The following is a 17534-nucleotide window of genomic DNA, read 5'->3' as shown; positions in this document are numbered from 1 at the left end:
TTAATCTTCCTTGGGCTGTGAGGTTGATTTAATGTCAAATAAAAGGAGATTAGTGTTAGTGAGCTGTGGACCGAGTCTGTGGCTTGAACAAGGCTTTGTTCTCCAAATATTCTGGAGGATAATTTGGAAGATGATTAATGGTGGTTCGAGTGATTTATTTTGAGGCAAAGTATTATGAAAAAGTTACAGTTACTTTTTAGGTCTGCTCTCTTCAGCTACTCCCAGTGAAACAAAACAAATGTAAATCAAGGTTTGGTCTTCCTGCCAAGATGAATGAAACCAATGCAATAAGAAGTATATCTATTTGTTGACTCTGAATTCCAGGCAAGTTTTGTCGTGAGAAAAAACTTAAGAGCACTGAAAATGCTGGCAGTTCACAGTCACTGATGACGTCTCTTTGTTCTTTAATGACACCCTGAGGACCAAATGATTTCCTCTCCGCCATTCTGTCTCCGTTGTGACAATATCATATGTAGACATAATGAAAAATGAGTACATCTGTATTAACATGCCTGCTCTTAGATTTTGCTTTTAGTCTGTTGTGTGAATGAAACCAGTTTGCTCATGACCGTAATGTGAGAAGGCCCCAGTTGTGTTCCATTTATCGGTTTATGCTTAGCTCGCAAACCCTGCATAAGGATCAGTGTCGCACGGCACTTTGGTCTACCACCAGTGTTCATTGTGAAAAGATGTAGGCTCGCACCTGCAGCTTCTCCACGTGGTGGCTTCATCGACTGAAGAGCGGGAAAATGGGACCGAGGTCTACCATCCAGTCTCTGCCTGGTGGCCAGTTGTGAGCGGGCTAAAGGCCTGGGAGCAAGTTACATCCCAATCATTTCAGTGGAAAATAGAATATGGTCAATTAAAGGGGGAAGGAAAATTCCATTTAAAAGGGCGGGGGGGGGGTGGAATAACTACGTGGATTAGATTAGTTCCTTAATTGAAGCCCTAGACTGTTGATACCCTATGGTCTGTCCTATGCTGTTCCCCCGATTTGGGGAGGAGGAGGCTTCCTTTCTTAATTATTGGATGGCAAAATACATAATTTCCCGTCAACCTTTAGCTTCCACTTTTTAAAAGTTCCCAACAACATAATTCCAAGAACTAATGAAACTCGAGCAACAATGTCTAATCTTTTAATGAATTTTGAAGTGCAAATGAGGCCAAAGTACTATCTTTAACATCAAATTAGCTAACTCCCCATGAGGTAAACATCTGCAGTTTTACTGTTTTCCCTCTAACAATACTGTTATTTCCCCTAAGGATCTATCACAGGCTTCAATGTGCCTGGAGAAGACGGTTCCAGTGAGAAAGGAATCTCGCGAGTCTCTGGGAATAACTATTTCAGGCGGCCGTGAAAATAAATATAAGGTTCCGATTTATGTGACCAGCATCCAGCCTGTTGGTTGTCTCTACAGGGATCGCAGAATCAAAAAAGGTAATTTTATTTTTAGTCTATTTGTTCTTGGTTATAATATAGGATTACGTAGGATATACGGCACAAAAACAGGCCATTCGGCCCAACCAGTCCATGCTGCCGTTTATCCTCCACTCGAGCCTCCTCCCATCTTTTCTCATCTAAATCTATCATTATAACCCTCCATTCCCTCCTCCCTCATATGCTTATCTAGCCTCCCCTTTAATGCATCTGTACTATTCTTGGATAGAGAACTGGTTGGCAGACAGGAAGCAGAGTTTGAATAAATGGGTCTTTTTCCAAGTGGCAGGCAGTGACTAGTGGGGTACCGCAGGGATCGGTCCTAGGACCCCAGCTATTCACAATATATATTAATGATTTAGATGAGGGAACTAGATGTAATATCTCCAAGTTTGCAGATGACACAAAACTGGGTGGGCGTGTGTGCTGTGAGGAGGATGCAGAGAACCTCCAGTATGATTTGGACAGGTTGGGTGATTGGGCAGATGCATGGTAAATGCAGTATAATGTGGATAAATGCTAGGCTATCCACTTCGGTGACAAAAACAGGAAGGCAGATTATTATCTGAATGGCAATAGATTGGGAAAACGGGAAGTGCAACAAGACCTGGGTGTCCTTGTGCACCAGTTGCTGAAGGTAAGCATGCAGGTGCAGCAGGCGGTTAAGAAGGCAAATGGTATGTTGGCCTTCATAGCAAGAGGATTTGAGAACAGGAGCAAGGCTGTCTTGCTGCAGTTGTACAGGGCCTTGGTGAGACCACACCTTGAGTATTGTGTGCAGTTTTGGTCACCTTATCTGAGGAAGGATGTTCTTGCCATGGAGAGAGTGCAGCAAAGATTCACCAGACTGATACCTGGGATGGCAGGAATAACATATGAGGAGAGATTGGGTCGATTAGGCTTATATTCGCTGGAGTTTAGAAGAATGAGAGGGGATCTCATTGAAACGTATAAAATTCTAACAGGACTAGACAGACTAGATGCAGGAAGGATGTTCCTGATGGCGGGGGAGTCCAGAACCAGGGATCACAGTCTAAGGATAAAGGGTAAGCCATTTAGAACTGAGATGAGGAGGCATTTTTTCCACCCAGAGAGTGGTGAACCTGTGGAATTCTCTACCACAGAAGGCAGTTGAGGCCAATTCATTAAATATATTCAAGAAGGAGTTAGATATATTTCTTAAAGCTAAAGGGATCAAGGGATATGGGGAGAAAGCAGGGACAGGTACTGAATTTGGATGATCAGCCATGATCTCATTAAATGGCAGAACAGGCTTGAGGGGCCGAATGGCCTACTCCTATCTTCTATGTTTCTATGATTTAATGTATTCACTTCAACCACTCGCTGTAGCAGCGAGTTCCACATTCTCACCACTCTCTCTGGGTAAAGAAGTTTCTTCTGAATTCCCTATTTGATTTCTTGGTGGCTATCTTATATTGACGGCATGTAGTTTTGCTCTTCCCCACAAGTGCAAACACTCTCTGTATCTACTCTATCAAAACCTTTCATAATTTTAAAGATCTCTATTACATCACCCCTCAGCCTTCTCTCCAAGAGAAGAGACCCAGCCTGAACATCCTTTCCTGATGGGTGTACCCTTGCATTTCTGGTATCATCCTTGTAAATCTTTTTTGCACCCTCTCCAGTGCCTCTATATCCTTTTTATAATATGGTGACCAGAATTGCACACAGTACTCTAAGTGTGGTCTAACCAAGGTTCAATACAGGTTTAGCATAACTTCACTACTTTTTAATTCTATCCCTCTTTTTAAAAAAAATAAAAAAAAAAAATTAAAAAAATAAACCCTAGTGTCTGGTTTACTTTTTTATGGCTGTGTCACTACTTTCAGTGATTTTTGTACTCCGAGATCCCTTTGCTCTTCTGCTTTCAAGATCTTAAAGGGAACAGGTAGGGTATGTAGTGTCCGAGTATCAATAATACACGGACTGCAGGAGAACAATAAAACAGGTATTTACTGAACAGAGGGTAAACTTAAGACTGATGTACAGAAGCCTGCTATGGCTTTTTATACAGGTGTGGTCACTGCCGGTACTGCAGTATAAATCAGTTCTTCTCTTAAAGGTACATACACAACAATTCCTCCCCTTTTAGATAAACAGTACATAACATTCATTTAATAACTAATTACAATTACAATTTTCTCGGTACTATATACATCAACTGAAATAATTATTTATAAGTTCAGTCTTTGAGGAGGCTTCCTGATTCTGACTGGATAGCGCCTTTCTCGAGTATTCTGTTCTTGCGGCGGAGTCGATTCTGGCTCATTGTCATTGGTTGGTTCGTCCGCTTCCAATACCACTGCTTCGGAGGTAGACGCAATCTGTACCTCTGGTTCATTACCAGGTGCACATGCTCGTGGTATGGGTTTGGCTTGTTCCTGTGACTCTAGAATCTGGTCAGCATGGCGTCTCACGATGCTCTCTCCAACGTCCACTGTGTACATTAGTGGTCCCTGCTGCGTGCATATCGTTCCTGGCTGCCATTTGTCTGTTCGGTAGTCGCGGGCCAAGACTGGTTGCCCGATCTTGAAGCTCCTGGTTGGCTTCTCATTGATGTGCTGGAATTACTTATCCTCAACATCTCGTCTTATGTTTGGTTTGAGCAAATCCAGGCGACATCTTAGCCTTCGGTTGAAGAATATTATGGCTGGAGCTTGGTTGGTGACTGCATGTGTCGCATTCCGGTAAGCAAACAAGAAATTATCTACCTTGTGTTGTAGTGGTATGTCATCGTTATACATCGCATTTATTGCCTTTTTAAAGGTCTGAACAAACCTCTCAGCCAATCCATTTGTGGCTGGATGATATGGGGCAGATGTGTAATGTTTCACCCCATTATTCCTCAGAAACCTCCGGAAATCCTCGGACACAAACCGTGGCCCATTGTCGGAGCAAATCTGTTCTGGCAAGCCATTCCTGGCGAAGATGGTCCGTAGGACTGCAATAGTTTTCTCCGTGGTGGTGGAGGACATTTTGATGACCTCTGGCCATTTCGAATGGGCATCCACGGCGATTAGAAACATTGAGTCCATAAATGGACCAGCAAAATCAACGTGTACCTGTTGCCATGGAGATGAGGGCCACTCCCATGGGTGTAGAGGGGCCTGTGGTGGTGCATTTTGGACTTTCTGGCATCCTGAGCAGCTCTTGGTCATGTCCTCGATTTGTTTATCGATTCCCGGCCACCACACATAAGCCCTGGCTAGGCTTTTCATTTTTACCCCTCCCAGATGACCCTCATGAAGCTCATTGAGCACTCTGTCTCTCAACTTGGGTGAAATTACCACTCGGGATCCACACATCAAGGTCTCCCGGCACACTGACAGCTGTTCTCTCCTTGGCGAGAATGCTGGCAACAGTGAGTCGCCATGTGCTGGCCATCCCTTCGCTGTCAAATCATAGACCCGAGAGACTGTCGGGTCATTTCGGGTTTCCTTCTCTATACTTGAGTTTGTAACAGGTAGACATTTGACTATGGTCGCGTGGAATATCTCAACAGTGTCCACTGCTGGTGCTTCCTCTACCGTAGGCAATGGTAGGCGCGACAGCCCATCAGCGTTTCCATGCTGTTTCGTACCCTTGTACTCTATGTCGTACTGATGTGCCCCTAGAAAAAGTGACCATCTTTGCAGCCGTTGCGCCATCATCACCGGAACGCCCTTCTTTGGGTTAAAAATGGAGACCAGGGGCTGATGATCAATCAGTAGGGTGAATTTCTGCCCGTGCAGATAGTGATTGAACTTCTTCACCCCCCACACCAGGCTGAGGGCCTCCCTGTCAATCTGGGTGTAGTTACGCTCGGCTGAGGTTAACGAGCGTGACGCAAAGGCTATTGGCCTCTCTGAACCGTCAAGGAATTTGTGTGATAGCACCGCTCCAATGCCGTAGGGAGACGCTTCACATGCCAACCGAATCGGTTGTAGTGGGCCAATACTTCTTTTGAAGTGATTAGGCATTTACATTTCTGAAAGGCACGCTTACACTCATCACACCATTTCCATGTTACTCCAGTTTGCAGCAGGGCGTTCAGTGGGTGCAGAATTGTAGATAAATTCGGCAAGAACTTATGGTAGTAGTTCACCAACCCGAGAAACGACCTCAGTTGCGACACATTGTCCGGTGCTGGAGCCTTGACTACAGCCTCAATCTTGTCTGGCGACTTATGCAACCCTTCCTCATCAATCATGTGGCCACAATACGAGATTTGTCTCCTGAAGAACTCTCATTTGGGGCGGTTGGCTCGTAGCCCATATTCCTGCAATCTAGTGAGCACCTGCTCCAGGTTGGCAAGGTGTTCACTGTCATTTTCGCCCGTAACCAGGATGTCGTCCAAATAACACTGGGTCCCCGGGATCCCTTGCAGGACTTGTTCCATCGCCCTCTGCCAAATAGCCGGGGCTGATGCTACCCCAAATACCAGTCGATTGTACTGGTAAAGGCCTTTGTGAGTGTTTATCGTGAGGTATTTCCTAGATGCTTCTTCCACCTCCATTTGTAGATACGCTTGGGCCAGGTCAATCTTCGTAAAGCGTTTCCCTCCAGATAGTGAGGTGAAAATATCTTCTATCCGTGGAAGTGGATATTGTACTGTGTGCAGGACTGGGTTCACCGTTACCTTGAAGTCCCCACAGATGCGAACCTTCTTCGACTCCCCAGGCGTGCTGCTCAATGATTTCTTCATTACAGGAACGATGGGTGTGGTCCACTCGCTCCAGTCCAGCTTGGACAGCACACCCGAACGCTCCAGACTCTCCAGTTCTGCTTCAACGGCTGGGCAGATCGTGTACGGTACCGGTCTGGCCCTAAAAAATTTTGGGTTTCCGTTATCTTCGATTTTTATCGTTGCTGTTACTCCTTTTAGAGTCCCAAGTCCTTGTTGGAACACCTCTTTCGCGTCAGTTAGAATTTTTGACAGTCGTCCAGGTGTGACGTCTTCATCCTTTTTGTCAGTCACAGTTAGCGCCTGAATGGAATGCCAATCCAATTGTATTTTTCGGATCCATTCACGTCCCAATAATGGTGGTCCTCCATCTGGTAGTATATATAGATAGAGTTTCTGTGTTTCCTTGCCGTTGTATTTAACTGGCACCCTTATTTTTCCTCTGGGGTAGACTTTTTGCCCCGTGTATGTCTTCAATACAATGGACATGTCCTTCAAGGGTATGTGTGAGAATAGCCGCTCATAGTCTCGTCGATTCATGACAGTTAGGGCTGATCCTGTGTCCAATTCCATCTTTACTGGGGACCCTGCTATCATGAGGGTGACCCAAATGGTTCGGTGATCCTCCTTTGTGATCACGTTGTGTAACTTTAGACAACTTAGTCTCCTGCTCCCGGAGTCCTTATCACTCTCCTGATCTTCCGAACTACTGTCTGTCAATTTCTTTACTTTCCTGTACTTTTCCTTAGTAGTTCTTGTAGTGTTGGTTTTCTTTCCCGACCTGCAGACTCTTGCTATATGTCCCATTTTTCTGCCCCATTTTCCCACATTGCCTGCATACTTTGTCCTTAAACCAGCAGTCCTTCTGCTCATGGGTTGTTCTGCCGCAGCGATAGCACTTTTCTGCTCCATACGCCATTTCGTTAGCGCTGTATTCTTGTAGTTTCTGTTGTATTTCCGCAGCTCCCCGTGCTGCTGCTTCGTAGGATACTGCCACGCTGAAAGCCTGTTCTAGCGTCAGGTCCTTTTCCGAAAGTAGTCGTTTCTGGGTTCCTTCACTCTGGAGCCTGCAGACAAACTTATCCCATAAGGTGTCTGCCAGTCCTGCTCCGAACTGGCAGTGCTTCGATAACTTGCGTAGTTCCGTAAGATAGTCAGCATTGTTCTCATCTTTGTGCTGGTTTCTTTTATGGAACTTGAATCTTTCTGCTATCAGCAGCGGGTGTAGGGTTTAGGTGTTCCTGTAAGATATTAACAATCTCTTCAAAACTTTTCTCCATTGGTTTAGCTGGGGTAATTAAATTCCGCAATAGGCCGTACGTTCTCGCGCCCATCAAATTTAATAATACCGACGCCTTCTTTCCATTGGCCACCTCATTGGCATTGCAGTACACTTCAATTCTTTCCACATACATGGTCCAGTCTTCTACCTCGTTGTTGAAAGCAGTGATACTGCCACTCTTCGGCAACTTGGGTGATTTAAAATGGCGCCACCCGCGCTTTTTCTTCTTCCCCAATGGAATAAAATGGCGCCTCCCGCACTTTTCCTTCTTCCCCTTGCTGCCACGCTGCTCCTAGTGTTCTACAGGGTAATGGCGGCGACCTGCGGCTTCGGCGCGTCTCACTTTTCCTTCCCCTCGTTTTATTTTCTCTACGCTGCCCGGTTCTTGAGCACCGACCGCGCCCTGTGCGCTCCACCCTCTCTCTCTCTCTTTCCTTCCGACGACGCTGCGCGGCCCCTTTGCAGAGACGCTCGATTGAGCTCGAGCCCGCCGCATTCCGGAAGGGTCAGCGCACTAACTGCTACCAGCACGATTTGCTGGAACACCTTGACTGGGGAGCCAAGCCCAGCTCTTCACAGCCTCTCCTGCAGTTCTCTGAACACCGATGGATCCTTGGGCGGTTGCCTGCAGTTGATGCCCGTTGCTCTGACTTCGACCTCCAAGAAGCTTCTTCTCAGGGAAAGATCCCCATGAGGTGATGCAGTCCTGCAGATGAGTTCGAACCTGCTCGTCGCCAGTGTAGTGTCCGAGTATCAATAATACACAGACTGCAGGAGAACAATAAAACAGGTATTTACTGAACAGAGGGTAAACTTGAGACTGACTTACAGAAGCCTGCTATGGCTTTTTATACAGGTGTGGTCACTGCTGGTACTGCAGTATAAATCAGTTCTTCTCTTAAAGGTACATACACAACAGGGTAGATAGAGAGAAACTATTTCCGCTGGTTGGGGATTCTAGGACTAGGGGGCATAGTCTAAAAATTAGAGCCAGACCTTTCAGGAGTGAAATTAGGAAACACTTTTACACACAAAGGCTGGTAGAAGTTTGGAACTCTCTTCCACAAATGGCAATTGGTGCTAGATCAATTGTTAATTTTACATCTGAGATTGGTAGCTTTTTATTAGCCAAAGGTATTAAGGGATATCGGCCAAAGGCGGGTATATGGCGTTAGATCGCAGATCAGCCATGATCTCCTTGAATGGCGGAACAGACTCAAGGGGCTGAATGGCCTACTCCTGTTCCTATGTTCCGACCCCACTTAGATTTGTATTTTCCAAGTAATCTATGACCTCCTCATTTTTCTTACCAAAATGTGATACCTCACATTTATCACAGAATCTACAGTGCAGATAGAGGCTATTTCGGCCCATCGAGCCTGCACCGACACATATCCCACACTATCCCCGTAACCCCACGTATTTAATCCCCTAACACTAAGGGTCAATTTATCATAGCCAAATCAACCTAACCTGCACATCTTTGGACTGTGGGAGGAAACCGGAGCACCCGGAGGAAACCCACGCAGACACAGGGAGAATGTGCAAACTCCACACAGACAGTCGCCCGAGGCCAGATTTGAACCCGGGTCCCTGGCGCTGTGAGGCAACAGTGCTAACCATTATGCCACCGTGCCTCCATCTGTGTTGAATTTCATTTAAGAACATAAGAACATAAGAAATAGGAGCAGGAGTAGGCCAATCGGCCCCTCGAGCCTGCTCCGCCAGTCAATAAGATCATGGCTGATCTGATCCTAACCGCCAATCCACTATCACAGAACCATCCCCTGAATCTAACAGAATTAGACACACGAAATAAGAGCAGGATCAGGCTACACGGCCCCTGGGCCCGCTCCGCTACCCACAGGGCCATGACCGATCCGAACCTAGACTCATGTCCAAATTCCTGCCCGCTCCCCATAACCCTTAATTCCCTTTACTTCTAGGAAACTGTCTATTTCTGTTTTAAATTTATGTAATGATGTAGCTTCTACAGCTTTTTGGGGCAGCATATTCCATGGACCTACCACCCTCTGAGTGAAGTAGTTCCTCCTCATCTCAGTTTTGAAAGAGCAGCCCCTTATTCTAAGACTATGTCCCCTAGTTCTAGTTTCACCCATCATCGGGAACATCCTCCCCGCATCCACCCGATCCAACCCCTTCACAATCTTATATGTTTCAATAAGATCGCCTCTCATTCTTCTGAACTCCAATGAGTAGAGTCCCAATCTACTCAACCTCTCCTCATATGTCCATCCCCTCATCCCCGGGATTAACTGAGTGAACCTTCTTTGTACTGACTCGAGAGCAAGTATGTCCTTTCTTAAGTATGGACACCAAAACTGTACGCAGTATTCCAGGTGCGGTCTCACCAATACCTTGTACAACTGAAGCAATACCTCCCTATTTTTATATTCTATCCCCCTAGCAATGAAAGCCAACATTCCATTGGCCTTCTTAATCACTTGCTGCACCTGCATACTAACCTTTTGCGTTTCGTGCACCAGGACCCCCAGATCCCTTTGTACTTCAGTATTTTCCAGTTTCTTGCCATCAAGATAATAACTTGCTCTATGATTTTTCCTGCCAAAGTGCATAACCTCACACTTTCCAGTATTGTATTCCATCTGCCAAATCTCTGCCCACTTACTTAGCCTGTCTATGTCCCCTTGCAGGTTTTTTATGTCTTCCTCACTCACTACTTTCCCTCCCATCTTAGTATCATCTGCAAACTTTGATATGTTACACTCGGTCCCCTCCTCCAAATCGTTAATATAGATTGTAAAGAGTTGGGGACCCAGCACTGACCCCTGCGGAACACCACTAGTTACTGATTGCCAGTCTGATAATGAACCATTTATCCCAACTCTCTGCCTTCTGTTAGATAGCCAATCCTCTATCCATGCCAGAATATTACCCCCAATCCCGTGATTTTTTTATTTGCCAATTATATGCCCATTCTTCAAGTTTATTAATGTCATCTTGTAATTTGTTGTAGTCCCCTTCAGTATTGACTATTCCTCACCCCCAATTTGGTGTCATCTGCAAATTTAGAAATTGTGTTTTTGATTCCAAAGTCTAAATTGTTAATATAAATTGTGAACAACAGTGGTCCCGGCACTGATCCTTGTGGCACACCGCTTCCCACCTTTTGCCACTCTGAATAGCTAACCTTTACCCCATCTCTCTGCTTTCTGTCTTGAAGCCAGCTAGTTATCCATTCTGCTACTTGTCCCCCCCTGACTCCGCAAGCTCTGACCTTATTCATTAGTCTATTATGTGGTACCTTATCGAAGGCCTTTTGAAAATCCTAGATAAATTACATCATCTGCATTACCCTTGTCTACTCTCTGTTACCTCTTCAAAAAATACATTGACATACATTACATTCATAGTCTACAGTGTACGTGGTACAGCATCATGGCACATTTTTAGATGTATGGAGGATTTTGGTTGTGTTACCGTGGCTGTGTGCATTCATTTTCTGCTACGTTTGCAGTTTAAGCAGTGAATCACTACCTAACTCCTGTGTCCGGGCAGAATGTAATCAACCCGTGTACTCTCCCCTTCTCTCTTGAAGGCATTAACTCTTTTTACTGAGATATATTTCCACAAGTGGTGTTTGTCCCCCTGTACCTTGTTCAAGTGGTCATTCTTTATGTGCAAACTTAAGACAGTAATTGTCAGCAAGATATTAACTGTAGGGGGCACATCGCAGCAGAGTTCCAGCCTGTGCTCACCCAATGTACAAACACCTGCACTTCCATTAGAGACCGCAGGATAGGGATCAGGAGTGGGAACTCTAGCTCAATTTCCCTTCCATAACGTAGAGACACAAGCCAATTCTAGCTTTCTTACCACATGCCTCACTAAAATCGGCTAACTCTGCATAGACCAGGGATTATACATGGGATTTCCTGCTCTGTGTGGTTCAGCTAATACAGTAGTCTTTTTTAAATCTCATCTATACCTTTTAAACAAATTTTGCACATGTCTTCTGATGTGCGATGAGGAAATATGCCATTTTTTTAATATTTGGATTTTTATCAATGCCAATTATCTGCACAGAGATAAACAATTATTATAATGAAATCAAAAAATGACATTTAAACATAACTTGAAGTTTGAAAACTGAAAGACAGCCTTTGTTGCACCCTGGTATTTACTGGTTAGAGGTGTAAAAGCTTCTCAAATATTTTCTGAATTGAACTCAGTCAGAAATAGCTTCTTTGTTCAGCAAAAGTATTTTCAGCTCGTACGAATTGAAGCCATTGCAATATCACAAGGCTGTTTGTAAATTGGAAGGCTGTTGCGAATCTCCTTTCCTACATCTGTGTGTCCTTGACTTATTTTCAGACTGGGTTTCTGTGCAGGGGACTTGAGGGAATTGTGTAGCAGAGGAAGAGATGTAATAAATTCTAATTTTCAGAAAGCTTGTATTCTGAGGGCAGCTCAACCTGTCACAAGCACTACCTGGTTTCTACCCCTTTTCTTGGCTAGCTGTGTCAATGAAATGAAGGCTGTCCTCTTATTACAGTTAATATCTGCAGTGACTCACATTTATTATGAGCCGGCCCACGGGTGGGTCCTGGGATGGGGGAGATGGAGGGTGAGCCCGGGCCCACAGGTAGGTCCAGGGAGAGGGGGAGGGGGAGCCTGGGCCCGCAGGTAGGTCCTGGGGCAGCAGGAGGGTTAGCCAGGGCTGGGCCCGCAGATGGGTCCTGGGGCAGAGGCGAAGGGTGAGTCTGGGTAGGTCCTGGGATGGTGGGGAGGGGGGTGGGTGAGCCTGGGTCTGCAGGTAGGTCCTGGGGCGGGTGGGGTTGAACCTGGGTCCGCGGGTAGGAGATGAAGGGTGAGCCCCAGCCCCGAAGCCCGCAGTATTTTTTGGTGGAGCCAGGAGGAGCACCCTACCCATTTGTAGACTAATTTTAATCTGGATTTCACAATCGGCATTAGGATCCTGATTATCAGGGCCCCTATACACCTGGAACTTGCCCGCTACCAATTTGGCAGCTGGCGCACTTCCAGGGGAGATCAGGTATGGGTAGAGCGTGACTCAAAATTAGTATCCGATCCTTCATTTATCGCCCCAAAACATGGGTGAAAGAATGTTGAATTTTAATCGCCAAATGTTTTCCATGTTGCAGAAAGATGTAATAATGTGGTTTGTTCCTCAGACTGCACGTAATCTTAGCACTGTGAATTTAACATCCACCAAGTCAATGGACCTTAAAGGGACAGTGGGCAAAATGACTGCAAACTCCATTGTTTGACTACTACTACAGTGCTGATTGGTGTTTGTGTGTCCATCAGAATACAATCCATTTGAATAGAAGAGGCCGTTCATGAATTCCCTTTGCCTTGTGTGTTTATTGCAACATCAGTTGAAGCTTTTGTTCTTTCCAATTTTTCTGCACTCCTAAAGGTGACGGTTGCTGTGTTTCATGGACAACTCATGTTGTCAGACTTCCTGCCGGTCAATTTCCTTTAATGTTTTTATTGCTCGTTAAATTTTAAAACAAATTGATGGCTCAGCCAATAATAGCTGAGACATAATTACCAGAAAGGTCTCCGGTGCTGCGGCCACGGTAGGAGTGTTGCAATTGGCATCTAAACCCCTGGGCTAGGGCAGGGAAACTCAGTTCGAGTCCCTTCTGCTGATCACTGGCTGGCAACCCTTGCTGGAAATGTAGAGTAGGTTGAGCCTAAGGTGAATAGCCTACTGGCTTTTGGGAGTAATTTCTGCCCGGCAGAAAACCGATAGAATCGGATTGGGCGGAGTGTAAAATGGGGCACCTGATCTGATCCGGTCAGTTTCTTGTCAGCTGGGTTAGGTTAAAATCACCTGTTGGTGTCTGGGCTCGCACGTGAAGAATGTCTAATTGGACAACCAGCACTTGTCTACATAAGAAGTAGGAGACGGCCCATCAGGCTTGCTCCGCCATTCAATAGGATCACGGCTGATCCGAACCTAGACTCACGTCCACTTCCCTGCCCTCTCCCTGTAACCCCTAATTCCCATATCTGCTAGGAAACTGTCTATCCCCGTTTTAAATCTATTTAATGTTGCAGCTTCCACAGCTCTCTGAGGTAGCAAATTCCATAGATTTACTACCCTCTGAGTAAAGAAGTTTCTCCTCATCTCAGTTTTGAAAGGGCAGCCCCTTATTCTAAGATTATGCCCCCATCAGTGGAAACATCCTCCCCGCATCCACCCGATCAATCCCCCTCACAATCTTATATGTTTCGATAAGATCGCCTCTCATTTTTCTGAACACCAATGAGTAGAGGCCCAACCTACTCAACCTTTCCTCATACGCCAACCATATCCCACATGAGAGAGTGCCAACAGGAGAGAAAGAGAAAACATTAATGGCACTTTGTAATGGTTTATTTTTCTTTAAATATCAGTGATAACATTTACTCTAGTAAAGTTGGTAATTTCTGCTTTGTGGCATTGAAATGGGTCAAATATTTTCTGTCATAGGAAATGTGCTGCTGAGCATAAATGGAGTGGACCTCACGCAACTGAGTTACAATGAAGCAGTGTCTGTTCTCAAGTTAAATGCAGCCTCCTCTACAGTGGTGCTGAGGGTCCTGGAATTCCCCAACATGGAGATGTCATCAGCAGCAGAGGAGCTTTTGGAGGCAGGCAAGGAGAACGATTATGATTGGTCCCCGTTATGGGTCATGTGGCTTGGGTTACCAAGGTGAGGACTGTTCTATCAAAGTAGTAAGTGCATAACTTTTTTTTATTGCACAGGTGCAATGTGAAAGAAACTCCCAAAATATTGTAAGCACGCGTGAGCTTAAAAAATTGTGATGCTGTTATAATAAAGGACAAGTAGTAAACCAGAAGTGTGTGTACACTCTGATTTTAACTGCCCATCTGCCAGGCAGGTAGAGTTAAAATCAACCCCCGTATTTTTAAAAAGGTAGAAAAATAGAAATGGAGAAAATTGTTTGTGCTTTAGGATTGTATTCGCAACGTTGCTAAGATATGAACGTGTAAATATTCAAACATTCCCAATGTTGCTATACACTACAAATAGACCAATTCTTTACTTATTACTGATGGATAAGACATCTAATTCAGATGTCATGAGATATGTATCTTAAACTCTGAAGAAGTCTTTTCAATACTTGAAGTGTTAAACAAAATTAAAGTCCTTTTGATCATTATTCAGTGTGAGTGGCCTTCATGAACAGCGTAACATTATTTACCTTGACATCCTCTTTCCTGCTCTCTATTTGCAGTTACCTTCACTGTTGCAATGACATTACTCTATACAAGAGTAACGCTGAAAGCTGGGGATTTAGCATCGTTGGGGGCTTTGAGGAAAGCCAAGACAACCAGCCTTTCTTTATCAAAACCATTGTTCCTGGAACATCAGCATACTTTGATGGAAGACTAAAGTAAGTTAAATCTATAAGCACCAGCCTGGTGTTTGGCTGCAGTGGAAAAAGGCAAATAAGGTACTGGGCTGTATTGCCAGGGAGAAAAAGCACAAATCAAGTGGTTATATTATTGCTGTATAAGGCATTGGTTACACTCAATCTGGAGTAGTATGTGCAGTGGCAGTAGTCACTTAATCACAGGGAGGATATTATTGCTCTTGAGAATATACAAGAGTTGGCAACAAAGGAATACCAGTTATCAAGAATTTTAATGATACTTTTTGAAAGGTTCAAGGTAACCTAAAGATAGATTTCGTATCTAATTTTAAAAAATCCAAATGACCTATTCTCCACTACCAATCAACTTGTTAAAACCCTCTCCCAAGGCACATTGCAGGAGTGTAATCAGACAGGATTTGACACCAAGCCACAAGGAGACATTAGGACAAGTGACCACACACTTGATCAAAGGTAGATTTTAAGGAGCATCTTAAAGGAGTGACAGAGGTTTGGGGAGTGATTTCCAGAGCTTGGGGCCTAGTCGGCTGAAGGCGTGGGCGTCAATGGTGAATGCACAAGAAGTCAGTTCTCGGCGGGTTGTAGAAATGGAGGTTGCAGAGATAAGGAGCGGTGCGGTCATGGAGAGATTTGAACACGAGGATAAGAATTTTAAAATTGATTTGTGGGTGGACTTTGAGCCAGTGTAGGTCAAGGAGCACAGAGGTGAATGGGACTTGGTGCAAGTTGGGATACGGGCAGCAGAGTTTTGGGTGAACTCAAGTTCATGGAGTAGAAGAGGGGAAGCATTAAAATAGTTGAGCTTGGTGGTAACAAAAGCATGAAGGTTGCAGCAGCAGATAGGTGGTGATATCAGAGGTGGAAATAAGCAGTCTTTGTGATGGATAGGATATGGGGTCAGAAGCTCAGCTCCTGTTCAAATAGGACTCTCTCAACCCCTCTGTCAAGATGAGCTGCAATTTGATGTTTTGACAGAGGTCTGAAGTGAGGAGCAAATAACCTTCAGCTGGGGAAAAACTATGTGGCCCAGAAGTAAAAGATCAAAAATGGAATACGTTGGAAACACTCAGCAGGTCAGGCAGCATCCATGGAGAGAAGAGACAAAACTCAATAGAGGAATGAGGTGAAAAGTAGGTGGGGTTTGTGTATGAGAAGGGGATTGGTTGTGTTTGGCTAAATAGCTTTTATCTGTTTATAAAGGCTCCATTCTTACATGAATGCAAGCTCAGATCTTTAAAAAAAACAAAATTCATAGTGAAAAGGGGTGCTCTGTTCAATAAATTACTCCATCTGCAATTTTGTCCATGCATGCTAGAGCCAGGAAAAATTTGACCCACCTGCCTACTTTTAAGGACTAGGCTTGCATTCCCTTGAATATAGATTAAGGGTTACGGAACCAAGGCGAGTAAATGAAGTTACGATACAGATCAGTCATGATCTAATTGAATGGCAGAACAGGCTTGATGGGCTGAATAGCCTACTCCTGGTCCCATGACTCCCAGGCTGACAAAGTAAATTTTGTTGTAAATTAATTAGCACCTTAAAATCCCTGCTCAAGAGCTAGCTCTTTTTTTACTTTGGGAGTTTCGATGTTGAGTAGAGCAGTTGGTCATTTTCTCTTTACTGTGTCCCACAGGTGCGGGGATGAGATTGTAGCTGTAAATGGAGTTTCCACTGCGGGCATGAGCAATTCAGCTGTAATCCCAATGCTGAAAGAACAGAGGAACAGAGTCACTCTCACGGTCGTCTCCTGGCCAGGAAGTCATGTGTGAAAGTAAAGTGACGAGAGACATCCACCTCAAAGCCTTAATCAAGAAACAGGAGCAGTACAAACTAAAAAAATAAGAAACCGTCGCACTCGAGCAGAGAAATTACCAGATCACCAAAGTGCATTTGTTAAACAGTAATATTTTCCTACATAAAGACCTATGGTTTCACACTTCACCAGCATGATACCTTACACTTCAATTAAAAAAAAGTTGTTTGTAAAGGCAATGAATGGATCATGGAGGAGGAGGAGGGGCGGGGTTCAAAGTCTGGGTGTAAATTTCCAAATGGATTTCCAGTGGTATGAGTTTCTGCATTCAAGGCTCTTACGTATTGAATTAGCAATAATATGACTGTCATATAAATGGACTTCACACCAGCGTGACATGACTGTGCAGCTCCTCAGAGCGGGATGATTCATCCTCTGATCTTGCTACTGACAATTTAGAGAGTATTCAGGCACAGACTTGTTATTAACTTTCTTTTAGAGCAGAAAGCTCACCTTAAAATGATCAGCATTGGGAGTAGTTAGGTTGCATATTCAGATACCACTTCTCTTTGCCACAATAGAGGAAATAGATCTGAGAAGTGAAAATAAGTTCCAGGAGTTGAGATTCAACTCTGCCTCCAATCTTATCAGTTTGATAGTAAGGATACTAGTGCAGTATCCTGCGGTGCGTCTCTCGGCAATTTGATTTATAGGAAGACCTTGCATGCTGTTGCCACAATGGACATCAGTAACTGGGATCATGTAAATGATTATGGATCAGAAACATGGGGGGGGGGGAAAAAGTCAAGCTTGCTAGAATCAAAACTGTTCATTGTGGTAAAATCACTTCATGTATTCTTGAAGCTACAGACAAGTGCATTAGCAGTCCTTTTGGTTCATGCAACTTAACTTGGCTCCAGTTTAAATCTAAAAAATTAAAACCAATCAAATCTTAATT

The 17534-nt window shown here is 44.5% G+C and overlaps 1 protein-coding gene across 2 annotated transcripts in view; it reads left to right on the top strand.

The window, feature by feature from the left end:
* Positions 1-16762, top strand: part of lnx2b (ligand of numb-protein X 2b) — an 84322-nt gene extending 67560 nt beyond the window's left edge. For both annotated transcript variants that reach the window (XM_085999556.1, XM_085999563.1), the window contains exons 7-10: positions 1264-1438; positions 13892-14114; positions 14662-14820; positions 16457-16762. In XM_085999556.1, coding sequence (XP_085855682.1) covers positions 1264-1438; positions 13892-14114; positions 14662-14820; positions 16457-16592 — 693 coding nt within the window. In that variant the 3' untranslated portion in view covers positions 16593-16762. The remainder of the gene's footprint in view (positions 1-1263; positions 1439-13891; positions 14115-14661; positions 14821-16456) is intronic.
* The last annotated feature ends 772 nt before the right edge of the window (positions 16763-17534 follow it).

This window comes from Somniosus microcephalus, chromosome 1 (assembly GCF_052327205.1).
Source record: "Somniosus microcephalus isolate GS21.2 chromosome 1, FLI_Smic_1.0, whole genome shotgun sequence".
In the NCBI taxonomy this organism is placed as follows: domain Eukaryota; kingdom Metazoa; phylum Chordata; class Chondrichthyes; order Squaliformes; family Somniosidae; genus Somniosus; species Somniosus microcephalus.
The sequence above is the reverse complement of the archived record's forward strand: the minus strand, read 5'-3'. Positions and strand labels throughout refer to the sequence as shown.